The 16,116-nt window shown below is 67.1% G+C and overlaps 1 protein-coding gene across 1 annotated transcript; it reads right to left on the bottom strand.

Annotated features, from left to right (window-relative positions):
- Window positions 1-3,515: 3,515 nt before the first annotated feature.
- PYGM (glycogen phosphorylase, muscle associated) lies at window positions 3,516-15,876 on the bottom strand. The gene is made up of 20 exons (XM_065862189.2): window positions 14,991-15,876; window positions 13,965-14,066; window positions 13,282-13,360; window positions 12,555-12,658; window positions 12,341-12,472; window positions 11,462-11,573; window positions 10,856-10,938; window positions 9,921-10,064; window positions 9,349-9,441; window positions 8,834-8,980; window positions 8,336-8,499; window positions 7,730-7,844; window positions 7,258-7,359; window positions 6,856-7,003; window positions 6,693-6,751; window positions 6,273-6,414; window positions 5,654-5,861; window positions 4,675-4,809; window positions 4,489-4,555; window positions 3,516-4,290 (listed from the first exon to the last, which is right to left on the bottom strand). Exons 1-20 carry the CDS (start codon window positions 15,231-15,233, stop codon window positions 4,138-4,140), a joined length of 2,532 nt encoding a protein of 843 aa, XP_065718261.1. The 5' UTR covers window positions 15,234-15,876; the 3' UTR covers window positions 3,516-4,137.
- Window positions 15,877-16,116: the final 240 nt, after the last annotated feature.

Genomic DNA, 16,116 nt, shown 5'->3' with positions numbered 1-16,116 from the left:
CCGAGCGGTCCCGGAGCAGAATGGGCTCCCTACCTGGGGACCGGGGTTCAAATACCCGGGGCTGCGCCCACCCCTTTCCCACAATCGCCTGGGAAAGGGGAGGGGTCGATCGTCCCAGGCCCTGCCCACCGCTCTCACCAAATCACCTGGGAAAGGGGAGGAGTCGATCATCGCAGGCCCCGCCCACCACTCTCACCAGATCACCTGGACCCTGACTGGAAATGACAGCACTTGCACTCCTGTCAGGCTCTGTCGGTCTTTGTCAAGCCCTATGCAGATGTCCTGGGGTCTGTCAGGCTTTGATGGGCTCTGTCGAGACCTGTTGGGCTCTGCTGAGCCCTGTCGAGATTTCTCAGGCTCTGTTGAGACGCCCAGGGCTCTGTCAAACACATAAAGGCTCTATCAGGAACTCAAAAGATTTGTCGGGTCCTGTCGGGCTTTGTCGGGATCTGTCGGACACCGCCGGGCCTTGTCGTGCCCTGTCGGGCCGTTTAAGGCCCTGTCCGGCTCTGTCGGGCTTTGGCGGGCTCTGTCGGGTGTTGTCGGGCAGTATCGGGCTCTGCCGGGCTTATCGGGCCCTATCGTGTCCTATCGAGACTTGTCGGGCTCTCTCGGGCTTTGTCGGACCTGTTCGAGCTCTGTTGGGCTCGTCGGGCTCTATCGGGCCCTGTTGGGCTCTCTCAGGCCTCGTCAGGCCCTTTTGGGCTCTGTCTGGCCCTGTCGGGCCCTGTTGCGCCGTGTCGGGCCTTGTCAGGCCCTGTCGAATGCTGACAGGCCCTGTCGGGCTCTGTTGGGCTCTGTCGCGCCCTTTCGTGCTCTGTCGGGCCTCGTCGGGCGCTGTTGGACTCCGTTGGGCTCTGTCAGGCCTTGTCGGGCCCTGTCGGGATCTGTCCGGCTCTGTCGAGACTCGTCAGACCCTGTCGGTCCTTGTCAACCTCTGTTGGGCCTCGTCGGACCTCGTTGGGCTCTGTCGGGCTCTGTCGAGCTCTGCCGGGCCGCGTTGGGCTCTGTCGGGCCTCGTTTGGCCCTGTCAAGCCTTATCGGGCCCCGTCGGACTATGCGGGGATCTGTGAAGCCTTGTCGTGCTCTGTTGAGCTCTGTCAGGCTTTGTCAGGCCCTGCCGGGCCTTGTGGGGCGTTGTCAGGCTCTGTCAGGCCTCATCGGGCCCTGTCGTTCTCTGTCGGGCCTTTTCAGGCCCTGTCGAGCCCTGTCCGGCTCTGTCGGGCCTTCTCGGACCTTCTCGGGCTCTGTCGGGCTGTGTCGGTCTCTCTCAGAAGGTGTCAAGCTCTGTAGGGCCTTGCCGGGCCCCGTCGGGCTCTGTCGGGCCTCGTCGGGCTGTATCGGGCCCTGTCGGGCCTTGTTGATCTCTGCCGGGCCTTGTCAAGCTCTGTCAGGCTTTGACGAGCCTAATCTGGCCCTGTCAGGCCCTGTCAGACCTTGTGGCACTCTGTCGGGCTCTATCGGGCCTCGTCAGGCCCTGTTGGGCTCTGTCGGGCCTTGTTGTGCTCTGTCGGGCTCTGTAAGTACCTGTCAGGCCTTATCGGGCTCTCTCGGGCCTTGTCATGCTCTGTCTGGCCCTGTCAGGCACCGTTAGGCCTTGTTGGGAAATGTCAGGCTCTGTCGGGCTCTGGCAGACTCTGTTGGGCCTTCTCAGGCCCTGTTGGGCTCTGTCAGGCTCTGTCAGTACCTGTCAGGCCTTATTGGGCTCTCTCGGGCCTTGTCGAGCTCTGTCGGGCTCTGACGAGCTCTGTCGGGCCCTGTCAGGCTCCGTCAGGCCTTGTCGGGCTCTGTCGCGCTGTATTGAGCCTTGTCGGTTCCCGTCAGGCTCGGTCAGGCCCTCTCGGGCCTTGTCGTTCTCTGTCAGGCCTCGTTGGGCTCTGTAGCGCTCTGTCAGGCTCCGTCGGGCCTTGCCGGGCCCTGTCGGGCTCTGTTGGGCCCTGTCAGGCTCTGTCAAACTCTGCAGGGCCTTGTTGTGCTGTGTCAAGTCTTGTCGGGCTCTATCGGGCTTTGTCGGGCCTTTTCAGGCTCTGTCGGGCCCTGTCGGTCTCTGTCAGGCTCTGTCGGGCCCTGTCGGGCCCTGTCAACCTCTGTAGGGCTCTGGTGAGCGCTGTCGGACTCTGCTGGGCCTTGTCAAGGGCTGTTGGGCTCTGGTGAGCCCTGTCAGGGCCTGCTGGGCCTTGTCAAGGGCTGTCAGGACTTGTCGGGCTCTGTCGGGCCCTGTCAAGCGCTGTAGGGCCTTGTCAGGCCCTGTCAGGCTCTGTCGGGACTTGTCAGGCCCTGTCAGTCCTTGTTGGGCCTTGTTGGGCACTGTCGGGCTCTGTCGACCTCTGTCAAGCTCTGTAGGGGTTTGTCGGGCCCTGTTGGGCTCTGTCAAGCTGTCTCGGGCCCTCTCAGGCCTTGTCGGGCCCTCTCAGGCTCTGTCGGGCCCTGTTGGGCCTTGTCGGGACCCAAAGCGCTCTGTCAGGTGCTGTCAGGAGTTGTCGGGCCCTGTCGGGCTCTGTCAGGCCTTGTTGCGCTCTGTTGGGTTCTGTCGAGACCTGTCGGGCCTCGTCGATCTTTGCCGGGCCTTGTCGAGCCTAATCGGGCCCTGTCGGGCCCTGTCAGACCTTGTGGAACTCTGTCGGGCTCTATCGGGCCTTGTCAGGCCCTGTCGAATGCTGTTGGGCCCCGTCAGGCCTTGTTGGGCTCTGTCGGGACTTGTCAGGCTCTTTCGAGCTCTGTCAGGCTCTCTCGGGCCTTGTCAGGCCCTGCCAGGCTCTGTCGGGCGCCGTCGGGCTCTGTCAGGACTTGTCAGGCTCTTTTGAGCTCTGTCGGGCTCTGTTGGGCTCGGTCGGGCCTTGTCGGGCCCTGTAGCGCCCTGTGGGGCTCTGTCCGGCTCTGTCAGGCTCTGTCGGGCTCTGCTGGGCTCTGTAGCGCCCTGTGGGGCTCTGTCAGGCCCTGTCAGGCTCTGCTGGGCTCTGTAGCGCCCTGTGGGGCTCTGTCAGGCCCTGTCAGGCTCTATCGGGCTCTGCTGGGCTCTGTAGCGCCCTGTGGGGCTCTGTCAGGCCCTGTCGGGCTCTGTTGGGCTCTGTCGGGACTTGTCAGGCTCTTTCGAGCTCTGTCGGGCTCGGTCGGGCCTTGTCGCGCCCTGTAGGGCTCTGTCAGGTTTTGTCAGGCCCTGTCGGGCCCTGTAGCGCCCTGTGGGGCTCTGTCAGGCTCTGTCGGGCTCTGCTGGGCTCTGTAGTGCCCTGTGGGGCTCTGTTGGGCTCGGTCAGGCCTTGTCGGGCCCTGTAGCGCCCTGTGGGGCTCTGTCAGGTTTTGTCAGGCCCTGTCGGGCCCTGTAGTACCCTGTGGGGCTCTGTCAGGCCCCGTCGGGCTCTGTTTGGCTCGGTCGGGCCTTGTCGGGCCCTGTAGCGCCCTGTGGGGCTCTGTCAGGTTCTGTCAGGCCCTGTTGGGCTCTGTCGGGCCCTGTCAAGCCTTGTTGGTCTCTATCAGGCTTTGTCGGGCCTTTTCGGGAAAGAAAACGAGAGAGAAACTCCAATTTCCACCATTTCTTTATTTTATTTTGCTTTATTCAATTTTATATTGGTTTATTTTATCATTGTTCTGTTAGTGTTTTCTTCTTTTCACCCCCCTACGTTAGTTCTCCCAGTAGCGCCACTGGAGCTGGCCCCGGTTCCTGCTGACGGGGGGCGGGAACAGGAGGGACCCCCCCAGAATAAGTTAGAAATTACCGATCTCCAAAGAACACAAATCAGTCCCAAACAGCCACAAACGCCTCCAGGAGGGACCCAGGCATCCGGAGGAACGACCCAGGCGTCCAGAGGAGGGACCTGGGGATCCAGGAGTTTGTCTCCCTGCCCCGAGCCCCCCAATTATTATGGGGTGGGATTTTGGAGGGGGTCAAAGCACATGGTGGGGTTTGGGCAGACCCAGGTCTTCAGTAGTAAGGGAACTGGGGGGGACCCAGGCATTCAGGCCCCCCAGTTATTATGGGATGGGTTTGGAGGGGGGGCGTTGTCAAAGCAGATAGTGGGATACAGGGGGTTCCATGTGTTTGTGTGGGACGACCCAGGCATCCAGGTGCAAGGGCCTCAAATATCCAGGGGAGGGACCCAGGCATCCGGGTGTGGGGCCCGGGGGGTCCGGGGGTCCCCGCTACTCGCGGGGCTCGTCGGGGGCGGGGATCCGGTGCCGCGTGGGCTCCGCCCCCCAGATCTCCCGAGCGTACTGAGCGATGGTGCGGTCGCTCGAGAACTTTCCGGAGGCCGCCACGTTCCGGATCACCATCCGCGTCCATTCCCGTGAGTTCTAGGGGGACCGGGAGGGGTCAGGGAGGCGCAGCCCCAAAAACACTCCCCTGTTCCCCCTCCAGATATTCGGGGACCACCCCCGTCCCCTCTCCAGGGCTTTGGGCCCCCCCCCCCATCACTACCCTGGGATTTACGGGACCCCCCCCCCAGATCCTTCCACCTCCCTTTGTGGGGGTCCCTCGGGAGGGGTCCCCACCTTGTAGAGGGCACTGACTTTCTCCTGGCACTTGACATACGCCTCATAATCCGCAAACACCTTAAACCTGGGTTGGGGACATACGGAAATGGGGGGGTCGGGGGAACCCAGGCGTCCGGGAACCCCAGGAAGGGGACCCAGGCATCCGGGTGGCCCCGGCCCCACCCCGGGCATCCCCCCCGGCACCTGTCGTGGTTCATGAGCATGTTGACGATGTCGCGGAACAGGTCGGGCTGGCGGGGGCTGAAGAAGCCGCTGCTGAGCTGATCGATCGCCTGGCGCAGCTCGGGCAGCCGCTCGTAGAAATCCCGCGCGCGGTACCTGGGGGGACAGGGGTCAGGGGACGTGGGCAGCGCTGGGGCCACGGGGAGCGCTGGGGGTGGTCCTGAGTGCCATGGGGAGCTGGGGGTGGTCCTGGCAGCCATGGGAAGCTGGGGATGGTCCTGAGGGCCATGTGGAGCTGGGGGTGGTCCTGGGAGCCATGTGGAGCTGGGGGTGGTCCTGGGGGCCATGAGGAGCTGGGGAATGGTCCTGGGAGCCATGAGGAGCTGGGGGTGGTCCTTAGTGCCATGGGGAGCTGGGGGTGGTCCTGGGGGCCATGGGGAGCTGGGGGTGGTGCTGAGTGCCATGGGGAGATGGGGGTGGTCCTGAGTGTCATGAGGAGCTGGGGGTAGTCCTGGAAGCCATGGGGAGCTGGGGGTGGTCCTGAGTGCCATGAGGAGCCGGGGGTAGTCCTGGGGGCCATGGGGAGCTGGGGGTGGTCCTGGGGGCCATGGGGAGCTGGGGGTGGTGCTGAGTGCCATGGGGAGATGGGGGTGGTCCTGAGTGTCATGAGGAGCTGGGGGTAGTCCTGGAAGCCATGGGGAGCTGGGGGTGGTCCTGGGGGCCATGGGGAGCTGGGGGTGGTCCTGAGTGCCATGAGGAGATGGGGGTGGTCCTGGGGGCCATGGGGAGATGGGGGGTGGTCCTGAGTGCCATGGGGAGATGGGGGGGGTCCTGGGTGCAATGGGGACCTGGGGGGGGTCCTGGTGGCCACGGGCGCCATTGGGATCCATGGGCGCCGTTGGGTTGCCATGGGCGCCATTGGGTCGGCTTCCTGTGGATGCCACGGTCTCTGTGGGGCTGCCACGCGGTCCCACCCGTCGGGGGTCCCGGTTCCACACACCCCTCCCGGTCGAGCTTCTCCACGTCCTCCACGCGCATGCCGAAGATGAAGAGGTTCTGCTCCCCCGCCTCCTCCGCCATCTCCACGTTGGCCCCGTCCATCGTCCCGATGGTCAGCGCCCCGTTCAGCATGAACTTCATGTTCCCCGTGCCCGACGCCTCGGTCCCCGCCGTGGAGATCTGCTCCGACAGGTCGGCCGCCGGGATCACTGCAGGACGGCACGGGGCAATATGGGGTGCCCGGGGGGGGTACTGGGGTGCCCAAGGCGGTATGGGAGCTGTACGGTACAGCCCAAGGCAATACTGGGGTGCCCAGGGTGGAACTGGGGCAATACTGGGCAGCCCTGGGTGGGTTCTGGGGGTTCCTGGGTGGGGTCTGGGGTTCGGGGGTGTTGGGGTTCGGGGCGCGGGGGTGTCGGGGCTTGGGGCTTCAGAGGGTTTGGAGAGTGTTGGCGTTCAGGGGTTCTGGGGTTCAGGGTTTGGGGGTGTCTGGGTGCTGGGGTATCGGGGACTTTTGGGAGGTTTTGGGGTTTGGGGGGTTGGGGTTTAGGGTTCAGGGGGTTATGGGGTTCAAGGGGTTTTGGGTTTGGGGGGTTTAGGGGTTCAGGGGGTTGGGGTACCCTTCTCGGCCAGCGACACGCGGTAGTTCTCCAGGAACAGGACCTTCAGGCGGTCGCCCACGGCCGGGTCGTGGTTGACCACGTCCCCGATGGACGTCACCAGCTTGATGATCATCTTGGCCATGTGGTACCCGGGGGCGGCCTGGGGGGGCACGGGGTCACCCCCACACCCACAGGGACCCCGCGAGCCTCGCCCAGCCCCCCCAAATTCCCCCAAGACCTTCCTGAGGCCCCCCAGCCCCCCCAGATCCCCCCAGGCCCCCCCCGAGCCCCCCAATTCCCCGCAGGACTCACCTGAGCTCCCTAAGTCCCCCAGGACCCCCAAATCCCCCCAGGCCCCCCTGAGCACCCCAATTCCCCACAGGACCCACCTGAGCTCCCAACCCCCCCAAACTCCCCCAGGACTCGCCCAACCCCCACCTTGCCCCCGATCATGACGGTTCGTGGCACAAACTGCTTGTTCGGCTCCTTCTTGATCCCTGGGGAGCAGAACCCCAAAAGTAAGGTGGGGGGTGGGGGGGGGGTTGAGGGGCCCAGGGGAACCTGGAGGGGGTTGGGGGTCGGGGGTTTTGGGGTCCCTCACGGTTGTAGAGGGTGATGACGTGCAAGCAGTTGAGCAGCTGCCTCTTGTACTCGTGGATCCTCTTGACCTGGACGTCGAAGAGCGACTCGGGGTTCACGCGCACCCCGCTTTCCTTCTCCAGGAACGCCGCAAACTTCAGCTTGTTCTCCTGGGAACGGGGGTGGGTAGCGTCACTCGAGACCCCCCACACACCCCCAGGGTCCCCTGAGAACCCCAGCACCCCCCAAAAGCCCCCACTCTCCTTCGCCAGAACAACGTGAACTTGACCTTGTTCTCCTGGGATCGGGGGTGGGCAGAGTCACCCAAGTCACCCCGTGTGCCCCCCACATCCCAGCCCCCAGATGTCCCCTCACGACCCCCGTGTTCCTCCAGCCCCCCGTGTCCCCCATGTCCCCCCGGTACCTGTTTGACCTTGGCCACGTCCCTGATGAACCCATCGTCATCCACAAAGCGCCGGAGCTGCTGCAGCTGGTCCAGGTCAGCGACGAAGTCCTCCCCGATGCGCTGGGGAAACGGGGGTTCAGGGGCACCCCAAAATCAGAACCCCCCCACTGCACCTTCCCACTGCCCCCCCAGAGCCCCAGGAGTACCCCACTGACCCCCCCCCACTGCACCCCAAGGCCATGGAATCCTCCCCAATGCACTGGGGAAATGGGGGCTCAAGAGCACTCCAAAACCCCACTGGCAGCCCCTGAACCCCCCACTGCCTGAGACCCCCAATACCCCACTGACCACCCCACTTCACCTCATGGCCCAGACATCTGCCCCGAGGCATACGGGGAAATGGGGGGTCAGGGGCACGCCAAAGCTGCACTGACCACCCCACGGGACCCTACAGACCCCCCCCAGGTGACGGGGGCGCCGCGGTTGTCACCTGCGCGATGACGTCCGCCAGCCCCGGGTTGCAGAGCAGCAGCCACCGCCGGGGGGTGATCCCGTTGGTTTTGTTCTGGAACTTGTGGGGCTCCAGCTCATAGAAATCCTTGAACCTGGGGGGAAACGTGTGGGGCAGGGGGCGTGGGACACGGCAGGGGACACTGGGGGTCCCACGGGGACACATGGGGACCCACGGCCATGGGGAGAGGGACCCGGGGGTTCTGAGGTGACACAGAAGGACACAAGAGGACACAGGGGGACACTGGGGTCCCTACACGCTGCTCTTGAGGATGTTGGAGTGGATTTGGGTGATGCCATTGACAGCACTGGGGGACACTGGGGGGGACAGGGGGACCTGGGGGGGACACGGAGTGACACGGGGGTGACACGGGGGTGACACGGGGGACCCAGGGCGACACAGGAGACAGCAGGGACCGAGGTGACACGGTACGCGCTGCTCTTGAGGATCTCGGAGCAGATCCGCGCCACCCCATTGACAGCACTGGGGTGACAGGGGTGTAGGGGGACACTGGGAGGGCCCAGGGTGACATGGGGTGACCCGGGGTGACATGGGTGACACGGTGTGACCTGGGGGACACCGTACACGCTGTTCTTGAGGATCTCGGAGTGGATCCGCGCCACCCCGTTGACGGCGTGCGCGCCCACGATGCACAGATGGGCCATGTTGATGCGCTTCACGGCGCCCTCCTCCACCAGCGACATCCGGCGCAGCCGCTCGTGGTCCCCGGGGAACGACGCGTAGACGCGCTGGGGACAGCGGGGACAGGGGACGTCAGGGGACATGGGGGGACACCAGGACATCGGGGGACAGGGGACACCGGGGGACATTGGGGGACAGAGGGACATTGGGGTCCCTGGGGAACAACGCATAGATGCGCTGGGGACAGCGGGACGTCAGGGGACAGCAGGGACATCGGGGGACATCTTGGGGACATCTGGGGGACATAAACCCGCTGAGGACCCAGGTGTCCGAGAGGGACCCAGGTGTCCAGGCCCCACCTGTCCCCACAACTGCCCCGTCCCCCCATGCTCCCCCAGACCCCCCAGCCCCCCATGCCCCGCCCCCCGGGGCCGCGCTCACGTCCAGGAAGCGCTGGTTGATCTCGTAGATGATCTGCAGGTGCCGCGGCAGCAGCGACTCCAGCAGGTGCAGCGGCCACCGCTCCAGCGCCTCGGGCAGCACCGTGTGGTTGGTGTAGGCGCAGGTGCGCACGGTCACGTCCCACGCCTGGGGACACGGGGACACGCGGACATGTAGGGCTGCCCCACAGCACCGGACCCACAGAGCTGCGGGACCTAGGGACACTGACCCACGGACCCCCCAGCAGCACCGTGTGGTTGGTGCAGGCGCAGGTGCGCACGGTCACGTCCCACGCCTGGGCACACAGGGACACGGGGACATTTGGGGCTGCCCCACAGCACTGGACCCACAAAGCCCCAGGACCCACGGACACTGTCACCACCCACGCCTGGGGACACGGGGACATGTGGGACTGCCCCATAGCGCCCCCACCTGGGGGTAAACAGCCCCAGGGTAAGCGGTGGCTTTTGGGGACCCCAGCCCTGTGTCACTCCCTGTGTCCCCCCCGATGTCACCTTGTCCCAGCCCAGATGCTCCTCATCCATCAGGATCCGCATCAGCTCCGGGATGGCCAGGGAGGGGTGGGTGTCATTGAGCTGGATGGCAACCTGGGGGGGACACGGGGACAGCGCCGGGGTCACAGGGGGGACATCATGGGGGACATGGGGACAGTGCTGGGGTCACGGGGGGGACATCATGGGGGACATGGGGACAGTGCTGGGGTCACGGGGGGGACATGGGGACACCACGGGGACACAGGGACAGCGCTGGGGTCACGGAGGGGACACGGGGACACCACGGGGGACACAGAGACAGCGCTGGGGTCATGGGGGGGACACAGGGACAGCGCTGGGGTCACGGCGGGGGACACCACAGGGGACATGGAGACAGCGCTGGGGTCACAGGGGGGACATGGGGATAGGGTTGGGGTCACGGGGAGGACATGGGGACACCACGGGGGACACGGAGACAGCGCTGGGGTCATGGGGAGAACACGGGCTGGGGACACAGAATAGGGACACAACCCATGGACGTGGGCTGGAGATGGGGGACGGGGGGACAGGGGGACGGGGGACACGGGCGTCACCTTGTCCGGGAAGGTGTCGAACGCCGTGCGCACGGGGTCGCGGCTCCCGAACTTGGCGGATTTGAAGCGCCGGACGATGTCGTGGAGCGTGGCGGCCACCACGAAGTACTCCTGCTTCAGCCGCAGCTCCTTCCCCTCAAAGAACTGGCACCGGGACCCCCGTCAGCCCCTGTCACACCCCCAGGGACCCCCAGAACGCCCCTGGGACACCCCTGGTCACACCGGGACAGCCCCAGGGACCCCCGGGACCTCCCCAGGACCCCCTGGTCACACCGGGACCCCCCCAGGGCCCCCTGGTCACACAGGACACCCCCAGGGACACTGCAACTCCTGCTTCAGCCGCAGCTCCTTCCCCTCGAAGAACTGGCACCGGGACCCCCGTCACCCCCTGTCACACCGGGACACCCCCAGGGACCCCCGGGACCGCCCCAGGACCCCCTGGTCACACCGGGACAGCCCCAGGGACACTGCAACTCCTGCTTCAGCCGCAGCTCCTTCCCCTCGAAGAAATGGCACAGGGACCCCCCGTCACACCGGGACACCCCCAGGGACCCCCGGGGCCCCCCGGGACACCCCTGGTCACACCGGGACACCCCCAGGCAACCCCCAGGACCCCCCCTGTCACACAGGACACCCCCAGAGAACCCCCCAGGGACCCCCCGGGACCCCCTGTCCCCACAGACCCCCCCGTGACACCCAGGACCCCCATAGGGACACAAGGACACCCCTATCCCAGCGCCCCTGGACCCTGACCTCCCCCCACCCCTCCCAACCCCCCCAGCCCCCCGCGCCCCCTCACGTTGTCATCAGGGTACAGCACACGGGGTCCCACCCCCCCAGCTCCCCATGTCCCCCGTGCCCCCTCACATTGTCATCGGGGTACAGCACACGGGGTCCCACCCCCCCAGCTCCCCATGTCCCCCGTGCCCCCTCACGTTGTCATTGGGGTACAGCACACGGGAAATGTTCTCAGCCAAGTTCCGGTCCAGCACGGCCTGGATGTAGCCCCCGACATTGACTGTGGAGACACGGGGATCAGGGGGGGTCACAGGGACCCCCCGACATTGACTGTGGGGACACGGGGGTCAGGGGGGGTCACAGGGACCCCCCGACATTGACTGTGGAGACACGGGGATCGGGGGGGGTCACAGGGACCCCCCGACATTGACTGTGGAGACACGGGGATCAGGGGGGGGTCACAGGGACCCCCCGACATTGACTGTGGGGACACGGGGGTCAGGGGGTTCATGGGGACTCCCCGACATTGACTCTGGGGACACGGGGGTCACGGGGATCCCTCAATATCGACTGGGGGACATGGGGACAATGAGGGGGTTCAGGGGATCATGGGGACCCCACCACATTGACTGGGGGGGACACAAGGCCGGGGGAGGTCAGAGGGAGTTTTGGGGGGGTCTGGGGTGCTTCTGGGGTGTTTGAGGGTGTTGACGTTGGGGGTGGATTTGGTGGTTGAAGTCGTTGGGTATTGGGTGTGTTTGGGGCTATTTTGGGTTACTCTGGGGCGATTTTGGGGCACTCACAGTCCTTGAGGTTGAAGTCGTTGGGCGCCCGCGCCGACCACAGCCGCATGGTGTTCACGGTGTTGTTGCGGTACCCGGGGACCGGGGTGTCGTACGGCAGCGCCAGCACCACCTGCCCAGCCACCGGTGTCACCGGGACCCCCCGGGCACCCCCGGACATCCCCGGACCCCCCCAGCACCACCTGCCCAGCCACCGGTGTCACCAGGACCCCCCAGGCACCCCCGGACCCCCCCCGTACCACCTGCCCAGCCACCGGTGTCACTGGGACCCCCTGGGCACCCCCAGACAACCCCGGACACCCCCAGCACCACCTGCCCAGCCACCGGTGTCACCGGGACCCCCCGGGCACCCCCGGGCACCTCCGGACACCCCCAGACCCCCCCCAGTACCACCTGCCCAGCCACCGGTGTCACCAGGACCCCCCGGGCACCCCCGGACACCCCCGGACCCCCCCAGTACCACCTGCCCAGCCACCGGTGTCACCGGGACCCCCTGGGCACCCCCAGACACCCCTGGACACCCCCAGCACCACTTGCCCAGCAACCGGTGTCACCGGGACCCCCCTGGACACCCCCGGACACCCCCAGACACCCCCAGACACCCCCGGACACCCTCAGACGCCCCCAGCACCACCTACCCAGCCACCAGTGTCACCGGGACCCCCCGGACACCCCCAGACATCCCCAGCACCACCTGCCCAACAACCGGTGTCACCGGGACCCCCCCGGACACCCCTGGACACCCCCAGACACCCCACTCTGCCCCCAACACCCGGCCACACCCAGAACCCCCCGCGCATCCCTCCCCACCCTCGCCGCCTGACACGCCCTCGCACACCCCACCCTTGGCCCCGCCCACCCTTGCCCCGCCCCGCCCACCTGCGTGTCCAGCCACTTGGCCCCGTCGGGCCCGTGCTCCACGCGCCCGTAGAAATGGACGGGGATGGTGTATTCGGGGCGCGCCTTCTCCCACGGGTTCCCGAAGCGCAGCCAATCGTCCGCCTCCTCCACCTGGGGGACAGCGATGGGACCCCCGAACTGGACACCCCAAAACCGGGCACCCCCAAACCCCCGGGACCCCCCCCGGACCCACCTGCCACCCCCCCGCGATCTTCTGGTTGAAGATCCCGAACTCGTAGCGGATTCCGTAGCCGTAGGCGGCCAAGCCCAGGGTGGCCATCGAGTCCAGGAAGCAGGCTAGGGACAACGGGACAGACGTGGGGACATGGGGACAGATGTGGGGACAATCAGGACAGGTATGGGGACAATGGGACAGACGTGAGGACAATCAGGACAGGTGTGGGGACAACGGGACAGACGTGGGGACATGGGGACAGATATGGGGACAGATATGGGGACAATAAGGACAGATGTGGGGACAACGGGACAGATGTGGGGACAATGGGGACAGACACTGGGACAGACGAGGAACATGGGGACAATGGGGACAGACATAGGGACAACAGGGACAGACATGGGGACAGACACCGAGACAGTGGGGACAACGGGACAGACATGGGGACAGACACAGGGACAGTGGGGACAATGGGACAGACAGGGGGACATGGGGACAGTGCAGAGACCAGGGACCGAGTGGACAACGGGGACCCAGGGACACCCCGGTGAGCAGGGGGGCCAGGAGCACCCCAGGGACACCCCAGGGAATCGAGGGGAGCACAGGGACATCCCTGGGGACACCAGGCCCCCTGGCCCCCCCCCAGCACCCCCAGCACCCCCCGGGTCCCCCCAGCACCCCAAGGACCCCCCGGGGCCTCCCCAGGCCCCCCCAGCACCCCAAGGGCCCCCCAGCCCCCCCGTACCTGCCAGGCGCCCCAGGCCCCCGTTCCCCAGCCCCGCGTCCTCCTCGATCTCCTGCAGCTCCTCCATGTCCAGCCCCAGCTGGGGGGAAACGGGGGGTCAGGGGGGACCCCAACCTCCCCCGGACAGGGACACCCCCCAGAACCCCCAGACCCCCGGTCACCCAGAGTGACCCCCCACGCCACCACCCCAGTGTCCCCTCTGTATCCCCTGCTTGTCCTTTCACTTGTCCCCACCACGTACCCCTCACGACCCCCCCGTGTCACCTGCACGTCCCTCCCATGTCCCCCCCCCATGTCCCTGTTTGTCCCCCCATGTCCCCCTTTACTCATCCCCCCATGTCCCGCTGCTTGTCCCTCCCATGTCACCCCCATGTCCCCCGTTTGTCCCTTTAGTCTCCCCCCATGTCCCCCTGTTCATTTCCTCTGTGTCCCTCCCATGTCCCCCTGTTTGTCCCTTTACTCTCCCCCCCGTCCCCCCGTGTCCCCCTCGTCCCCCATGTGCCCATGTCCCCCTGTCCCCGGTGTCCCCAGTGTCCCCCATGCTCCCCGTGTCCACCCCATCCGCCATGTCCCCCCCACCCCCCATGTCCCTCCCATCCCCAGTGTCCCCCCTGTCCCCAGTGTCCCCCCCATCCCCGGTGTCCCCCATGCCCCCCCAGTCCCCCGTGTCCCCGGTGTGTCACCTGGTAGAGCGCCTCGTCACACGAGCTCTGCAGCCCCAGGTTCACCATCGTGTTCTGCAGCGTGCGGCCCATGTAGAACTCCAGGGACAGGTAATAGATGCGCTGGGGGGGGCGGGGGGGTCAGCAGGGGTCACAGCTCCCCCGGCCATGGGGAACCCCCCCGGCCCCACGCCCCCCCCGCTATCCGGTGTCGGGATTAAATGGCAGCGGGAAAGGTCACGTTAAATTTAACTGCCCGGGGGGGGTGACCCTGCTGGGACCCCCCCAGACCTGCGCCCGTGACCCCGCGCCCCTGACCCCCCCAGCACTGGGGGTGTAGGGGCAGCGGCCGCCGGTGTCCCCGGGTGCCCCCCGATGTCCCCGGAGCCCCCAGACCCACCGGACCCCCCCAGCCCCACTGGACCCCTCGGAGCCCCCAGTGTCTCCAGCCCCACCGGACCCCCCCCAGCCCCCAGTGTCCCCAGACCCCCCAGCCCCCCGGCCCCCCACTTGGGGTCCTTCCCATAGCAGAACTGCTGAGTGCGCAGCCCCCAGACCCCCCCCCCAATCCTCTGCACCTCCCAGACCCCTTTGGGACCCCAGCCCCCCCACACTGGGGTCCTTCCCATAGCAGAACTGCTGAGTGCGCAGCCCCCAGACCCCCCCCCCAATCCTCTGCACCTCCCAGACCCCTTTGGGACCCCAGGCCCCCCCACACTGGGGTCCTTCCCATAGCAGAACTGCTGAGTGCGCAGTCCCCAGACCCCCCCCCCCAATCCTCTGCACCTCCCAGACCCCTTTAGGACCCCAGCCCCCCCACACTGGGGTCCTTCCCATAGCAGAACTGCTGGGTGCGCAGCCCCCAGACCCCCCCAGCCCCCCCAGAACCCGCCGCACCTTGGGGTCCTTCTCGTAGTAGTATTGCTGGGTGCGCACCCCCAGACCCCCCCAGCCCCCCAGAACCCGCCGCACCTTGGGGTCCTTCTCGTAGTAGTACTGCTGGGTGCGCACCCCCAGACCCCCCAGCCCCCCCAGAACCCGCCGCACCTTGGGGTCCTTCTCGTAGTAGTACTGCTGGGTGCGCAGCCACCTCCCCACCAGGTGGTCGCGCACCGTGTGCGCCAACGCCTGGTAATAGTCCCGGGGGGTCGCGACGTTGCGGTCCTTGACCAGCGTGAAGTGCAGGTGCCGGTTGAAGTTCCGCTTCAGCTCCGCCACGTTCTCGGCCCCCGCCAGCCCCCGCACGCTGATCTGCTTCCGCCGCTCCTGGTCCGTCAGCGGCCGCGACATGGTGGCGGGGTCCGGGGGACACGCGGGGTCGGGGGGTGAGCCCGAGGGGCGACTCGGCGGGGGGCGTCCGGGCTCGGGGGCTCCGGGGTGTGCGGAACGGAACCACCGGCTCGGGGGCTCCGGGGTGTCGGAACGGAACCACCGGTTCGGGGGCTCCGGGGTGTCGGAACGGAACCACCGGTTCGGGGGCTCCGGAGTGTCCCACCGGGCTGGGGGTCCGCGGCCGGAGCGCTGGGCCGGGGGCGGGCGCCGGAGGTCCGGAGCGGAGTGTCCGGGCTGGGGCGGCGGGGGGAACCGGCCGGGGAGCTCTGAGTGGGCTCGGGGGGCTCTGGGGGCTGGAGGCGGCGGCGGTGGCGCCCCGGGCGCTATGAGCGTGCGGCTGCTGCATTATTCATGAGGGGGGCGGAGCTGCGAGGAGACACGCCCCCTCCCGGGGCTCGCGGCGCCCCCTGGGGTGCCCTGGGTTTGTTCATTATTCATGAGGGGGCGGAGATGTGGAGAGACACGCCCCCTCCCAGATCCCCGTGCTGTTAATTACTCATGAGGGGGCTGGTGTTCGCGGCAGGACACGCCCCCTCCGCGAGCTGATTGGCTGCCGGACGGGAACCCCGCAGGGCCCCACCCCGGTGGGGAGATCAGCGCCCCCTGAGGGCCCCGCGGGGACCCCGAGCCGCCCCGCGCCCCCGCGCCGCAAGGACCCCCGTGTCCCCCCCTCCCCGCGTTCCCCACGCGCCGTGGGGGGGTCACGCGTGTCCGTGAGGTGTCCGCTGGCGCGCAGGTGTCACCCCCGTGTCACCGGAGCCGCTCTGAAGGTCGTGACATTTCAGGGACACGGCGGCTGAGTGACAACCACAGGGGTGCACCTGCCCCTCCCCCCGGCTCG

Source organism: Patagioenas fasciata, chromosome 39, assembly GCF_037038585.1.
Source record: "Patagioenas fasciata isolate bPatFas1 chromosome 39, bPatFas1.hap1, whole genome shotgun sequence".
NCBI lineage: Eukaryota > Metazoa > Chordata > Aves > Columbiformes > Columbidae > Patagioenas > Patagioenas fasciata.
Note: the sequence above shows the minus strand (reverse complement) of the source record. Positions and strands in the feature narration are given on the sequence as shown.